This window comes from Dromaius novaehollandiae, chromosome 1 (genome assembly GCF_036370855.1).
Source record: "Dromaius novaehollandiae isolate bDroNov1 chromosome 1, bDroNov1.hap1, whole genome shotgun sequence".
Lineage (NCBI taxonomy): Eukaryota > Metazoa > Chordata > Aves > Casuariiformes > Dromaiidae > Dromaius > Dromaius novaehollandiae.
In genome coordinates, this window is record NC_088098.1 from 146,161,975 (window position 1) to 146,174,314 (window position 12,340).

Here is a 12,340-nt window from a genome sequence, read left to right on the forward strand (position 1 = left end):
AGCGCTACAAATTGAACTGCACTGGAAATAAGGGGAGGGCATTATTCATGCTACTGCCCCTACCTTCCACACCCTTTGGTGGTTACATATCCCATGTGCACCACCATTCTTCTTCTTCTCTACACCCTGTACCCCTGAAGTGCTTTTCCTCTTGTAGAAGCTGGAATTGCTCCTCCACCACACCTGCAACAAAAGAAAGGTCTTGTGCCCAGAACCAGACATTTTTATACCACTCTATTTTTGTAGCTGTTCTAAGAAGTGGACCAGAAAATGCAACCTCTTGGCTTCAGGGTGTCTCTCATTCTTGTATGTTATTTACTTTTTGCTTTAATCTACATATTAACAGTGATTTGACAATATGCCTAGAAGTAGATAACATCTAAATGATTGACTCTGTCCACAGAAATTTGGTTTTTGCATATTCAGCCATTTCTCTGGACGAAGCAAGAAAGAAATGTGAGGGTTTTGGGAGACCTTCAGTGAAAACAGAGGGCATAAATTAATCCCACCTCACCAGCAGTCTGCCCTGCAACCTGATAGATATTAATGTAAGCAGAGACATCAGATCCACTTAATGATTTTCTCAGGTATAAAGTAGGTTACTTTAGTAAGTTGGGCCACAAAGGATGATGGCTGGGGAACTGTTTCACAAGATCATATAACCCTGCTTTAAGATGCGAATATGCATCAGAAGTGGAGCACTAAGGCTTGGACTGGCAACACTTTCAACTGTCTGGTTGTCTGGCTTTAACCCACCATCAGAAGTCTTTCATACACTGCCTTTGTTGCTTTGGTCAGCCTGAAGTACAACAATCTGGCATTGTTATTTAAGTAACATCAGAATAACACAGTTATTGATGGCCTTAATACTACAAATACTGTGTATAAAGACAAATTTCAGATCGCAGATTGAGCTTTCTTACTATTTTAAAAAATAAAATGATTTTTAATAACCTTGTCAAAGTGCTTATTCATGTTGTTATACCAGAAATTGTGAAAATTTGGTGGGTACATATTTTGTGGGAATGCTGTTTGAGATTGAATTTCACTGAATTTCACTTTGCACTGAATTTCAGATGCAAATAAAAATTATCCACAATTTTCTCCACAAGTATCTCTAGCTGTTGAATTTGCATGGTTAGTGCACCCAAATATGTTCTGATTTTGTTGAAGGTGGTAAGTTCCTGCTAATTGGGCCACTGATTCAATTTAGCTAGCTAGCTATACAATCTTGAAATCATTCACCTCAGAAGTACCAGCGAGGGCCTCCTGCTATTGCCATTTGGTATTTAACAGAAGTAAGAAATGTTTCTGAATGAAATGCAAGTTTTCAATGTAAAGATCATCTTCTTGGAGAACCAAATAAAAATGCACATGAAGACTATCTCATTTAAATGTGACTTGCAAATCAGTTGAACACTCAAGACGCACAGTGATTGCAACTAAGTTTTACTAATTCCTTTTGTATTGGCCTCTATACATTGCAAAACTATTTTTATTCCTTCTCAGAATACTACAATAGGATCAGTTTCCTGTATTTCCAGTCTACCAGGGAAGAAGAGACAAAAATTTCCCATCCTGACATACCAGCTCTTGCTCTGTCATGGACTACTCAGAGAAGGCAGGACAGCAAGCACGACATACGTGCATGACAAAACTTTTAAAACTGTACATCTAAAATAAAGCTCTTGACTTCATGCAGGCATTGGGTGGATTTTTCAAGGCAGGCTACTTCTATTTTTGAAGGTTCATGTTTTGAAGAACTTTCTGAAGTTCGTAACTTCAGGAAATGCGGTATTTCTACCTTTCTGCTTAAATTTTCATGCACTTCGGAAATCTTGCACTGTATTTTATCTTAAGATGACTACTATATCTGGATCCAAGAGAGGTCTGTGGTGAGTGACAAGTAAAGGGTCATGGTAACTTTTTTTTGGTTACTTTGAGAGTAAACAGTGGAGAATCAAATTCATTGAGTTTTACGAGTAATAATTATGATAATGCTTTTACATTAAAGAAAAACGGAACTATTGTTCCTTTGCCTAAATGACTGTAATGGACCTCAGACCACATGCTATTTTATTGACAAACCATTCAGTCTTTTGTTCCTTGTCAGCCTAAGCCAATCAGGATCCCACTTGCCCTGCCTTGCTCATACCTCCCTGCTCCCTGCAGTCTTGAGTTCTCTGAGAAACTTTAATTTTGATTAGCCTGCATTTCATATTCCTGATAAATTTTGTCGCCTCTAACAAACTTACTTTGAAACATGTTTATTTAATAGATTTTCTCACTTAAGCAACCTTACAAAAAGCAGCAGCAAAAGCTACAATTGTCTCCAGACTCCTTTCATTTCCTATTAGTAACCTTCTGCTTTCTTTTCAGCATCCCTACTTCTCTTGTGTATAGTGGCCTGATTTTCCTATTTCTAGCCTCTATTCTTTCAGGCTACCTCTGCCATTTTGTTTGCCATTTACCTACTCACTATTGACCTGTCTATTCCAAAGTATTTGTTAAAGAGCTTAAAATAAATAAAAGCTTAAAAAATAAAAAAACCCCCAAAAGCTTAAAAAGCTTAAATAAAGAAACATAACACTAAAGCCTACAGCTTGCAGTGTTGACACCAAAGTGATTAAAAAAAAAAAAACCTCTTTAGTCTCCTCTCTGCATCTTACCTAAAAATAGACTTTTATTCTGGCCTAGGATGTGTCTGTAAGGAGGACGCACATCTCCAGCCCAGGACGTCGCGTTATTGCTGCGACACCACCGCGCACGCCTTTGGGGCTGCGCTGGCACTCGGCCCGGCACTGCCCGGAGCCGCACGTCGCACCTGCCCCCTGCCCACGGGTTGGAGGTGCCCGGGCTGTCGCCGGGCCAGGCCGGGCCTATCGTCGCCGGCCCGGCCGCTCATAAACAGGCCCCCTCCAGCCCCTCTGCACCTCGCCTCTCTATGGTGCGGCTGGCCTCGGGACAGGATGTCCCGCCTTCCCCCTCCCTTCTGATTGGCGGAGAGCTTTGCTGGCGTCTCGGGGGCTTAGCCGCGAGTTGGCCGAGTTTCCCCCGTTTCCAGTGTCGAGAGAGGGAGGGAGGGGTTGGCGAGCGGCGTTGCCGGCGGAGGAGGCGGGGGGAGGGAGAGGGGAGGAGGGGTGAGGGTTAGCCGGAGCTGAGCGGGCGGCGATAGATCGGGCAACGGGAGAGGAGCCGCCGCCGCCGCCACAGACGGCCGGTGAGTACGGGGGAGCCTCGCGTGCGCCCCGCTGCCAACCGCCGCCTCGCGCGCACGCCCCGGCGCCTCCGTCTGGCTCGGCGGGGTGGGGGGGGGGGAGAGGGAGAAGGAGAGGTTCCCCCCCGACCGCCCCGCCCTGTGGAGTTGGCTGCCGTGGGGGCGGGGGGCCTCGGTCGCGCGGGGTGGGGGGGGAGGGGCGGCGCAGCCCCCCGCGCCGTTTGCAGCAGTCCCTATGAGGGGGTTCAGCCGTCCCTTCCCCCACCCGGGCTGTCTCCGCCGCGCAAAGCCCCAGTGGCCGTCTCCCCCCGGCTCGCCGGGCTGGATTAAAACAGCATCTCATAACCATAACGGGCGGTGACAGCGCCGTGAGGGAGGGGGGCGCTGTCGGGAGCGGGGGGTCGTGCGGCGGGGTGGGGGCAGCCCCCAGCTCCGGCTGCTGCTGGGGGCGGCGGGAAGGGAGGGAGGGGGTGCGGGTGACCCCGATGGTCGCTTTATGTTGGCCTGCTGCTTGCGTAATCTGCGATCAATTATTTATTTCATGCACCACTTATGGGTCTGAGGGCAGCGCCAGGCCGCTGGTGTTGTTGCTGCTCAGTGCAGCAGAAGGGAGGTTTTCCTCCACGGATGCTAGAGGGAAGGGAAGATTTTTGCTTCAAATAGTGCTCTTGATCTATGCTTCTCTCCCTGTGCAATTCTGGGGGATGTGAATGAGGGAGATCCTTAATCACACTAAATTTTTAAAGCTTGAGTGGAAGCCATCCTAGTCAGAACTGAAAAAGCCTTGTATGATCTATTTAATGTGCTAGATTGTTATTTTTCTCTTTTTGTGGCAGGTTGGGCTGCTCTGCCAGCCTGGAGAGAAGGCTGGAGAAGGAAACATGTCTTCTGATTCTTTTTGTCTGGCTGCTCAAACTAGATTTGACTCCAAATGGTTGAAGACAGACTTACAGGTAAGGAATTGAATACATATGCTCCATCTTGACCTTTTGGGTGCAGATCCAGGATGCTTTTAATCTAAATAGCTGACAAACAGAAGACTTTAGCATTGCTGTTGAGACTGACATGTAGTTTTTGAGTATACTGATTTAAAAGTCATTTGAAGAAATGAACTTTTTTGAAGCTGAAAGTAAAGCTATTGTCAGTCCAGTGTCTTCTGTTTAGAACCAAGCTGCAGAGGGAATAAAGCACAGAGTTGATTACTCTTAGAACTGTAAATGCTTTATTTAGGCTGTTACTTAACTTCTTGTCTACGTACGAGCTAGCTGCTTTAATGCACAAGAAAACTGAAGTGAAAGAAGATGGAAATTAATCTATTCTAATTTGTATTCTGAGGATTCAGATTAGCTTTTACAATAATTGTTTGGATAACAGGTGTTCACTTTAAATTGTGTCCTTTTCCAAGTGATTTAGTTTTACACTGAGTTTGTGAAAGAGATGTGGTCAAAATGGAACTGGTCTTTGTTGAAATGTACAAATGTACTGGTCCTTGGCAAAAGTTTTCCTTTCTTTTAGATGAGGCTTTATTTATCAAGGTCATAGGACACAGCGATTAAGGACATTATTGTATTTTCCCAATTTGAACTTTTCCAAATAATACTCTCAGGTTTGAAAACTAAGTGCAAAATGTAGAGAAATAGAATGGTTTGAGCCAGTTATGTTTGTTTTGGATGAAACAGGTTAACTAGACTAAGTCCTTGCCTTCTCTGTCTCCTTCCTTCCTTCCCCCAGATGTTGCATATAAATACATTACTTCGAATAATCTTTTCATATTCCTGCTCAAAACTCTGAAATTTCTGTTGGGACAGGCCATCCAGTACTACACCTATGTTACAGATTTTTTTTTTTTTTTTTTTAAAAAAGAAAACATCCTGAGTGACTTGGCCCAAAGTTACGTGCTGCATGATGATGGATGATCATGGTAGAGTTTACCTGTTCTTGTGCTTAGATAAGTCTCTGTCACCATGCACTTGCAATCCAAAACTAGTTTTTCTCCAATATTGTACATCAAATAAGCTAAGTCAGCTTCAGAGGTGACAAGTAGCCTTTAAGATTGCTTTATTTAGTAGCAGTTGTGTGCAGGTGCTATAAAATGACAGGGCTTGCCCTTTGGTTTGATTAGATTAGTTCATCTAAGTTTCATCTTTATTCTTTCCAAAGTCAAATCTTGATCCAAAGTTTTGGCTAATGGGGTAAATAAGTAGTACAAAACAAAGTGAAGATGAGCTTGGTAAGAAATATAGAAATGTCTTTTTCTAATAAGTGAATAGCTAATATTTTGAAATATGTCTCAGGAAGCTGAGTTCTAGATTACAAATACGCTATTTCAGCTATTGTAGAATAGAGGAAGATTGCCGCTGGAAAAGCAACAATCTTTATAACAGGTGCTGAGTATGCACTGCCTGTTTTTCTTCTGTATTATGTGAGGTGAAAAATGTGACTGTACGGGTGATTTCTCATATTTTTCCTCCTATATGCAACACCTTTTTCTGCATCCCTTTATGTTTACATACACTTTTGACAGGAGGCCATCTGTGCTTTAGGATGATTTTTCAACTGGGTGTGTACAAGTGCAATGAAATATTTGTCTGTTATGGGGGGTTGTGTAGTTAACTTAATGGGTTGTAATAATTCCACTAAATAATAAAGATCTTAATTTGTAACAAATTTCAATGAATAGATTCTCTTTTCTATAAGCATTCTTTGAGTTCTAACAAGTTAGTCTTTAATTGCCAGGATACTCCCTTTGTTTTCTTCCAGTCATGTTCTAGTCAAAATAATGAGATTAATGAAATAAGAGCATGGTAAGCATTTGGGATCTGCTGATCATGAACATCCCATCTCTGGAATCTGAAGACTAGCCAGGCCTCCTGAGGATAATATAATTTTCTTATTAGTTTGTATTACACGGGTCCTCTTTACAGAAGTCTGTATGGATATGTGTCTGTTATTTAACAAAAAAGGGCATGTGAATCTTGAGTTGCTGCTTTTTAATGTATTGAATGGCAGATGTCTTCTATCAAGTACCTGGGTTTTGGGCACTGAAGATTTTTCTTTTTCTTCTGTGTGATTGACTGTTTTTAGCTACAGGTTGATTGGCATGGTCTAGTTACTCATGAAATCTCTTTATAGGTATAAATCCGATCATTTAAGTTCTATGTGTACTGAGTATGCTGATTTCCCACTGTGTACTTTTTTGCCTGGTGACTATATAAGGGCTTTATCATGGTGCAAAAGACTGTCAACAGGAACTGAAAAGATAAGCATAATAGCCAGGAAAGATTTGAAGAAAGACAAACTAATGTATATAAATTAATCAGGCTGACTGCAATTTATTGCTTGGAGTTAGACCTGAAACTCTGCACTTTGCAGCTAGACTCTTAATTTCTCACTGGACAACAGTCAGAGGGCATGTAAATGAAACTCCTTGGAGAAACAAAATTCTACTGGGAGTTTCTTGCTTTAGAAGACTTAAGAGATTGACTAGTCTTTAAAACTTTTTTTTTTAATGAAGTTCTTTGCTGCTGCAAAATTTGAGAAGTGTAGCTAGACTAGGAAGGGAAATGTTTCTTCTGGTGGGATAGTACTCTCCAAGGTCTGACTTTCATTTTCTGCCACTGTTGCCAGAGAGCTCTTACTGTAGACTTGATGGCTGTGGCAGTTACTGTGGATTAAAACCAATTAAATTTCTCTAAAGATCATCAGATCCTTTTTTGCTTTAGCTTGATATGATGTTGCATCAGTAATATAATATGCAATATTATAATACACAATATTATAATATTATATGCATTAATAAAGACAGTCTGTAATATCATGGTCTTAGTAAACACAGAAGAGAATGATACATGGATTTTAGTATGGATTGTGTTCAGTCACCTGCAAGAGCAGCTGTTCCAGTTGGCACCAAGGCCAAATTTAAGTGTCCTAATTCAGTTTTGGGAGGTTACTGTCAAAGGCAAAGCGTGATGTAGTGTGTTATTACTTGCTTTAAGAAAACATCAAAGATACAAGCCCTTTTGTTATAACAGTGAACCTTTTGCCTGCAAGCTAAACTGAAGTGGTGTAAAATGTTAATGGAAACTATATTGTGACAATATTTTTTTTCGCTTGTTTTATTTTCTCTGAAACTGATTTAATCAGTCCTACTATAGGAAGCCAGAAAGCTCAACAAAGACCAAGGTGCTCTCCATAACTATTTTATTTTTTTTTTTTTTTTACTAACTTTGTAATTAATTGACCATTATGGTCTTTGTTACAGCTGCTAGTATAATTTAGAACTGTCTAGAAAAATTTGTTTTGTGAAAAATTAAATTTTCTGTTGGAACAAAATCAAGATCTTCTATATTGCCTGGAAAAACGAAATGTTACACAGCAGCTGAAAAATTAGCATAGCTCAGCTCAATATGAGGTTGCATCAGTAATATGGTATGTGATATATTCTAATATTGCAGATATAAAAAATAAAAGTATAATATAACAGATAATAATTCTGTGAATAATCTGACAGATGGCTTTTAGCACAGGTTATTTTAGCATAGGTCATGTTTAATGTAGTTGCCAGAAAGATGTGAGTATCACTTATTTCTATTTTTTTTTTTTTTTTGGATTTGAATTGGTGTGTTAAAAATACAGTACCTATGTATATTTATTACTAGTGGAAACCACATTTATAGCAAAATCTTTATGTAATGGGAGATCATGGTTTAATGGCTTTTTCTAATAAAGACATTGCTTCTTTTAAGAAGAGAATAGGAAAAATATACAAATGCAAGATAAGATTAAAAGTGTTTACTTAAACCTAGATATCCAGTGTGCTGAGTCAAATTGTGCTTAAAATCAGATGTTTAAATAATTCTGATTAAATGAATCTACTGTGCTTCTCATTTAGAACCTTATGCAGAGAACTTTAATAAGTGGTGCCTAAAAAATCAACCAGAACTACTGCCAGCTAATGTGCATGTGTGTGATCGAACTGCTCTTTATTAGTCTGCTTATTCTGGATCTTGCAGAGAACTCTATTGTGATTAATAGCAGGAGATGGGGGAGAAAAGCCTTCATTTTGCAGTAGCTTGGAAAAAAACTTTAGGCAGCAGTGAAGGTTGAAGAGCTGTTTACAAGAGCAATAGAATGGATTTTCATCAGTTTCCATTCAGTTCACGGTTGGCAGGCAATTTCTGTCATCTTCTTTTGCCACAGAGATGAAAGAGAGGTCTTTTTAAAGTGAAGCAACCAACTGTAAGAGTTGCATTTGTCTGAAATCTTTTTACCCTCCTGTCAAAGTTAAATTGGGCATCCTGATTTTCATGAAAAGCCCACTGTTCTAGCATCTAGATCAGTGTTTTGCTGGTAAGAAGATAATATAGATACAGGGTCTTGACTATTAAAAGTAAAAAGGTAGTGAACATTACTTTCTCTGTTTTGTTGATTTCCTGTTGATTTTCTCCTTAACTTTGATTTTCTGCTCAGAAAATGAAGGGCTTGGTGGAAAGGTGTGGGGGTTTTTTTTGTTTTGTTTTTTTAATCGTAAACAGCAATTGAAATTAGAACTTTTACATTTTTCAAGAAAGTGAAGTTTACAATAGGGTGTTTCTAGTTATTTTAAAAATAGAGTAATGCTGTTCCTCCAAAGTTAGTGATTTCTAGATGAGGGGTTAGGACCATATGTGGAGTGATAGGTTGGACAAAATAAATTTAATGTTTATGCAGGTATTTGGGCTCCGACAGAACTCCTGTTCAGAAGATGAAGGAAGGTACAGAATTTCTGCTCTAAATATGCCCTTCCATTTGAGGGAATGGCATAGTTTGTTTTTGCAATTGTCTTTTAACCGTTAATGAAATTTTGCAACAAATGGAAGTCCAATAGACTGTTATCATGGGGACATTTCTGGTTTAACTCTTAATGCGTTGAAGTAGTGCAGGGCTGCTAAACTTTGCTGACAGAGCTTTAGAGTAACATGTTAGACCAAATTACGTTTCACTGTGCTTTGCTTAGGTATGATAAACAGCTGTCATTTCATGTAATGTTTCAGTGGAGAGGGAAGGAGTCTTGGACAGAACATGAAGAGGAAGACAACAAAAAAGGGAAAATACATTGAATGGCTTGAAAAAAGGAAAAACAATGCGGAGACTTGGGAAAGGACTTACTGTTCCTCCTATGTATTTCCTCACTGTTCATGCATTGAAAAAGAAACAGGAGAGTGTTTTTTCCATCTATTTGTATTTTTAAAAGAAAATGTTTTTTAGCATAGTCTTTACAATAAAGCCAAAGGTTAATGCAAGAATAACCGAAAGTAAGAACAGTGTCTTCTCATTTTTATACCCTTTTCATTTCTGGCAGTTCTGGGTGAAGATTATTAAGTAGGTTGTATTTTAGAGGCATGTTAAAATCTTGCAATTATGTAGTCACTTTCTTCAGTGTTCAAGACAGTCATACAGTCAGGAATCCTGCCTGAATCCCTGTGGGTTTTTTTTGTTGTATTTTTGCTTTCATCTTTTTTTTGAGCTTCAGTTAAGTTTTGTAGAGGTTTCTGTCCTTTCTAAGGGAAAGTTTAACAGCCCCCATCAGGCACGTAATCTGATGGACCACATGAAGCTGTGTCTGACTTTAAACAGTTGACTTTAGAACAAAATCACAGCTCCTGCTTATTTTTAACTCATTAAAACAAACTTTGTGGTGGTGCTTTCAGAATTCTCAGAATCTTGTCTAGCTGTTGCAAGATTTTATTTTCTTGAAGTTTAAGGAAATACATTAATGCTATTACCTTGTTCTCTAGGAGTTGTTAGGGGAAAAAAATTCCCTGCTGCCCCCTTGGAGGAAGGCAGCAGCATATGCCAGCAACCAAACTAGATATCCCGTGGACTTAATTACATCTTGTACCAGTCAGAATAAATCACAGTTAACAGTGGAGATGAGATTAGCAAAAGATTAGAGTGGGGGTTGCCCAGTTTACAGTACAGTAGAAGTTCACTTTGAAGTCTATTTAGGCTTTTGCTTTTTTGCTCAGGGTATGAGCAGGGCTAAGGCTTAGGTTTAGGTAAGAAGTATGAAATCGGTGAGATGTGCACCTTAGAAGTGCAGGGATCAAGACATGGTCTGGGGATGACAATGTGTGATGAACATTGGAAGCAGGATGGAGTTTGTGAAGGTGAGATGTGTGGGAGATGAGGATATGTGACTGTGGTCTTTTTCAAAAGGAAGTCAGGAAGTGTCAAGGAAGAGTGAGGGAGATTTTGGGCATGAGATTGGAATTTGATTTGGTGGAATGAGTAGGAGGATGCAGAACACGGGCCAAGGTTACAGGGCTCTGTTTTTTGCCGGGGATGGAGCACGGAGCTGTTGTTGTCTCAGTCTTGGGAAGGCAGTGGATAGCTGGTGAGGGGGAAGAGGTGGTGGAGCAAGCAGGGACTTGGGGTGTTTTTGTGGAACTTTGAGCGTGTGTCTGTGCATCTCTGAAACTGTTGTCATTTGCAAATGTTCGGTGAAAACTATTCTTTGTTACCTTTTTCATCCCTTTGAACAGTTACAAATGAAGGGATTAAATTATTAGAGGGAAAGATGTTCACTAAATCAAGAAGTCTAGTGAGTTAGCTATCTCTATTGGAAGACAGTTAGACTTAACTACAAGAGTGCCTGTCTTTTGTTGAAACCCCACTATGCCAGCAACACAATGAACAGGCAGTAAGATGTACTGTACCCTTGGGGATTATCTCCAAAAAGCCATTGTGAACACCTTCTTTTTCTTTCTCGTGAGTAATTTGAAAACTTAACTACCTCTACATGGCATACACAGCCCCACAATAATCTTGAGTTACTAAATTCTGCTGGTTAATAATTCATTAATACTAAACCATGTTTGCTTTATTTACATTACTATTCTCTAATTTTGTGCTTACATAGCTGCATGTTATAACAAATAGGAGGCTGCGAAATACTAAATTTCTTTTGCCCAGTCCAAAGGCACTCTGCTTTTAACAAGTTGGTGTGTCATGAAATCTGATGCATTCCTGGCTTGTCACTCGGTAGGATTTCTTGCCTTGTTCCCCAATTAGTACGTTGAACACTATCCATGTCAAAAATAAATCACCTCTCCCATTTACTCCTCATCCACAACAGTAATTAATGAGGTCTTTGCCTTACAAACGGAAATTCTCCCTAACCAAAAATAATTGGCAACAAAATGTTGATGGTACCTGTGCAAGCCAAGTTTGGGAAGCGCTGCTGTTCAGCATATCTGAACTTCACCGATCTGGATTGTAAACACCTGCCATCTGTTACAATTTGGTATAGGACGTGGTACATATAGACTGCGTGTCTGTGAAATACTTTCCCTATGGGATAGCTGTTGCACCACAGATGTATTGGTGAAAGAGGTTGTATACTCTCACAAGTGTTGCATTTATGCTGCTATGGTTTAAATTTATCACAGAATTACTGTACTACACCTCTATACCTTATATATAGTGAAGTTATTCAGGTGATTTTTCTGTCAAATGTGGCTTTCATACATAGTTGACAGAAAAAGTGTATGATGTAGAACAAAGTGAGTTGATCTGTGTTTAAATAAAACATCAAGAGGGACATTTGGATTGGAAAGTGATATGTATCTGTGAGAAATCCACATAGTCAAGCTATGCTGTCTTTTTGCTGAGACCCAGCTACTAAGTATCTGAGGAGAGACTGATGCAGTTTGACTGTTTGAAGCTTGGTGGCTGTGAGAAGGATGTTAACTTGCCCTTACTGCTTCTAAAGATATTCGCAAAACAGATACATATGTTTACAAAGCATAGCTAATTGTATATGGCTTCACAGAACATAGCCTGGAAACATATTTGTCCTTTTATTTCTGTACAGCCTGGGAAATCAGACTTTCTTCTGACTGTGCAGTTTTCTTCTCTGTTGCAAAATACCATTGGTTCCTTTGTAAACCTTCCATAAACAACTGAATGGAAGAAGGGATTATATTTTTGGGAAAACAGCAACCAAAGGCAGGTGTTTATGGAATCTGTTTGGGACAAAGTTGCAGTTCTCATGTCTCGGCACTTTGATCTATTGGTAGACTCATTGCAAATGATTGGATTCAGGAAGTGACAGTGGGAGAAAAAGAAGAAAATAGTATGTGC

General features: G+C 39.9%; 1 protein-coding gene across 4 annotated transcripts in view; it reads left to right on the forward strand.

The window, feature by feature from the left end:
- The first annotated feature begins 3,017 nt into the window (after window positions 1-3,017).
- HERC2 (HECT and RLD domain containing E3 ubiquitin protein ligase 2) overlaps window positions 3,018-12,340 on the forward strand; it is a 120,183-nt gene continuing 110,860 nt past the window's right edge. For 3 of the 4 annotated variants that reach the window (XM_026103270.2, XM_026103272.2, XM_026103271.2), the window contains exons 1-2: window positions 3,019-3,220; window positions 4,054-4,170. In XM_026103270.2, the coding sequence (XP_025959055.2) occupies window positions 4,099-4,170 (72 nt within the window). In that variant the 5' untranslated portion in view covers window positions 3,019-3,220; window positions 4,054-4,098. Of the gene's footprint in view, window positions 3,221-4,053; window positions 4,171-12,340 lie in introns of all 4 variants that reach the window. The other variant, XR_003259634.2, reaches the window with a different exon arrangement.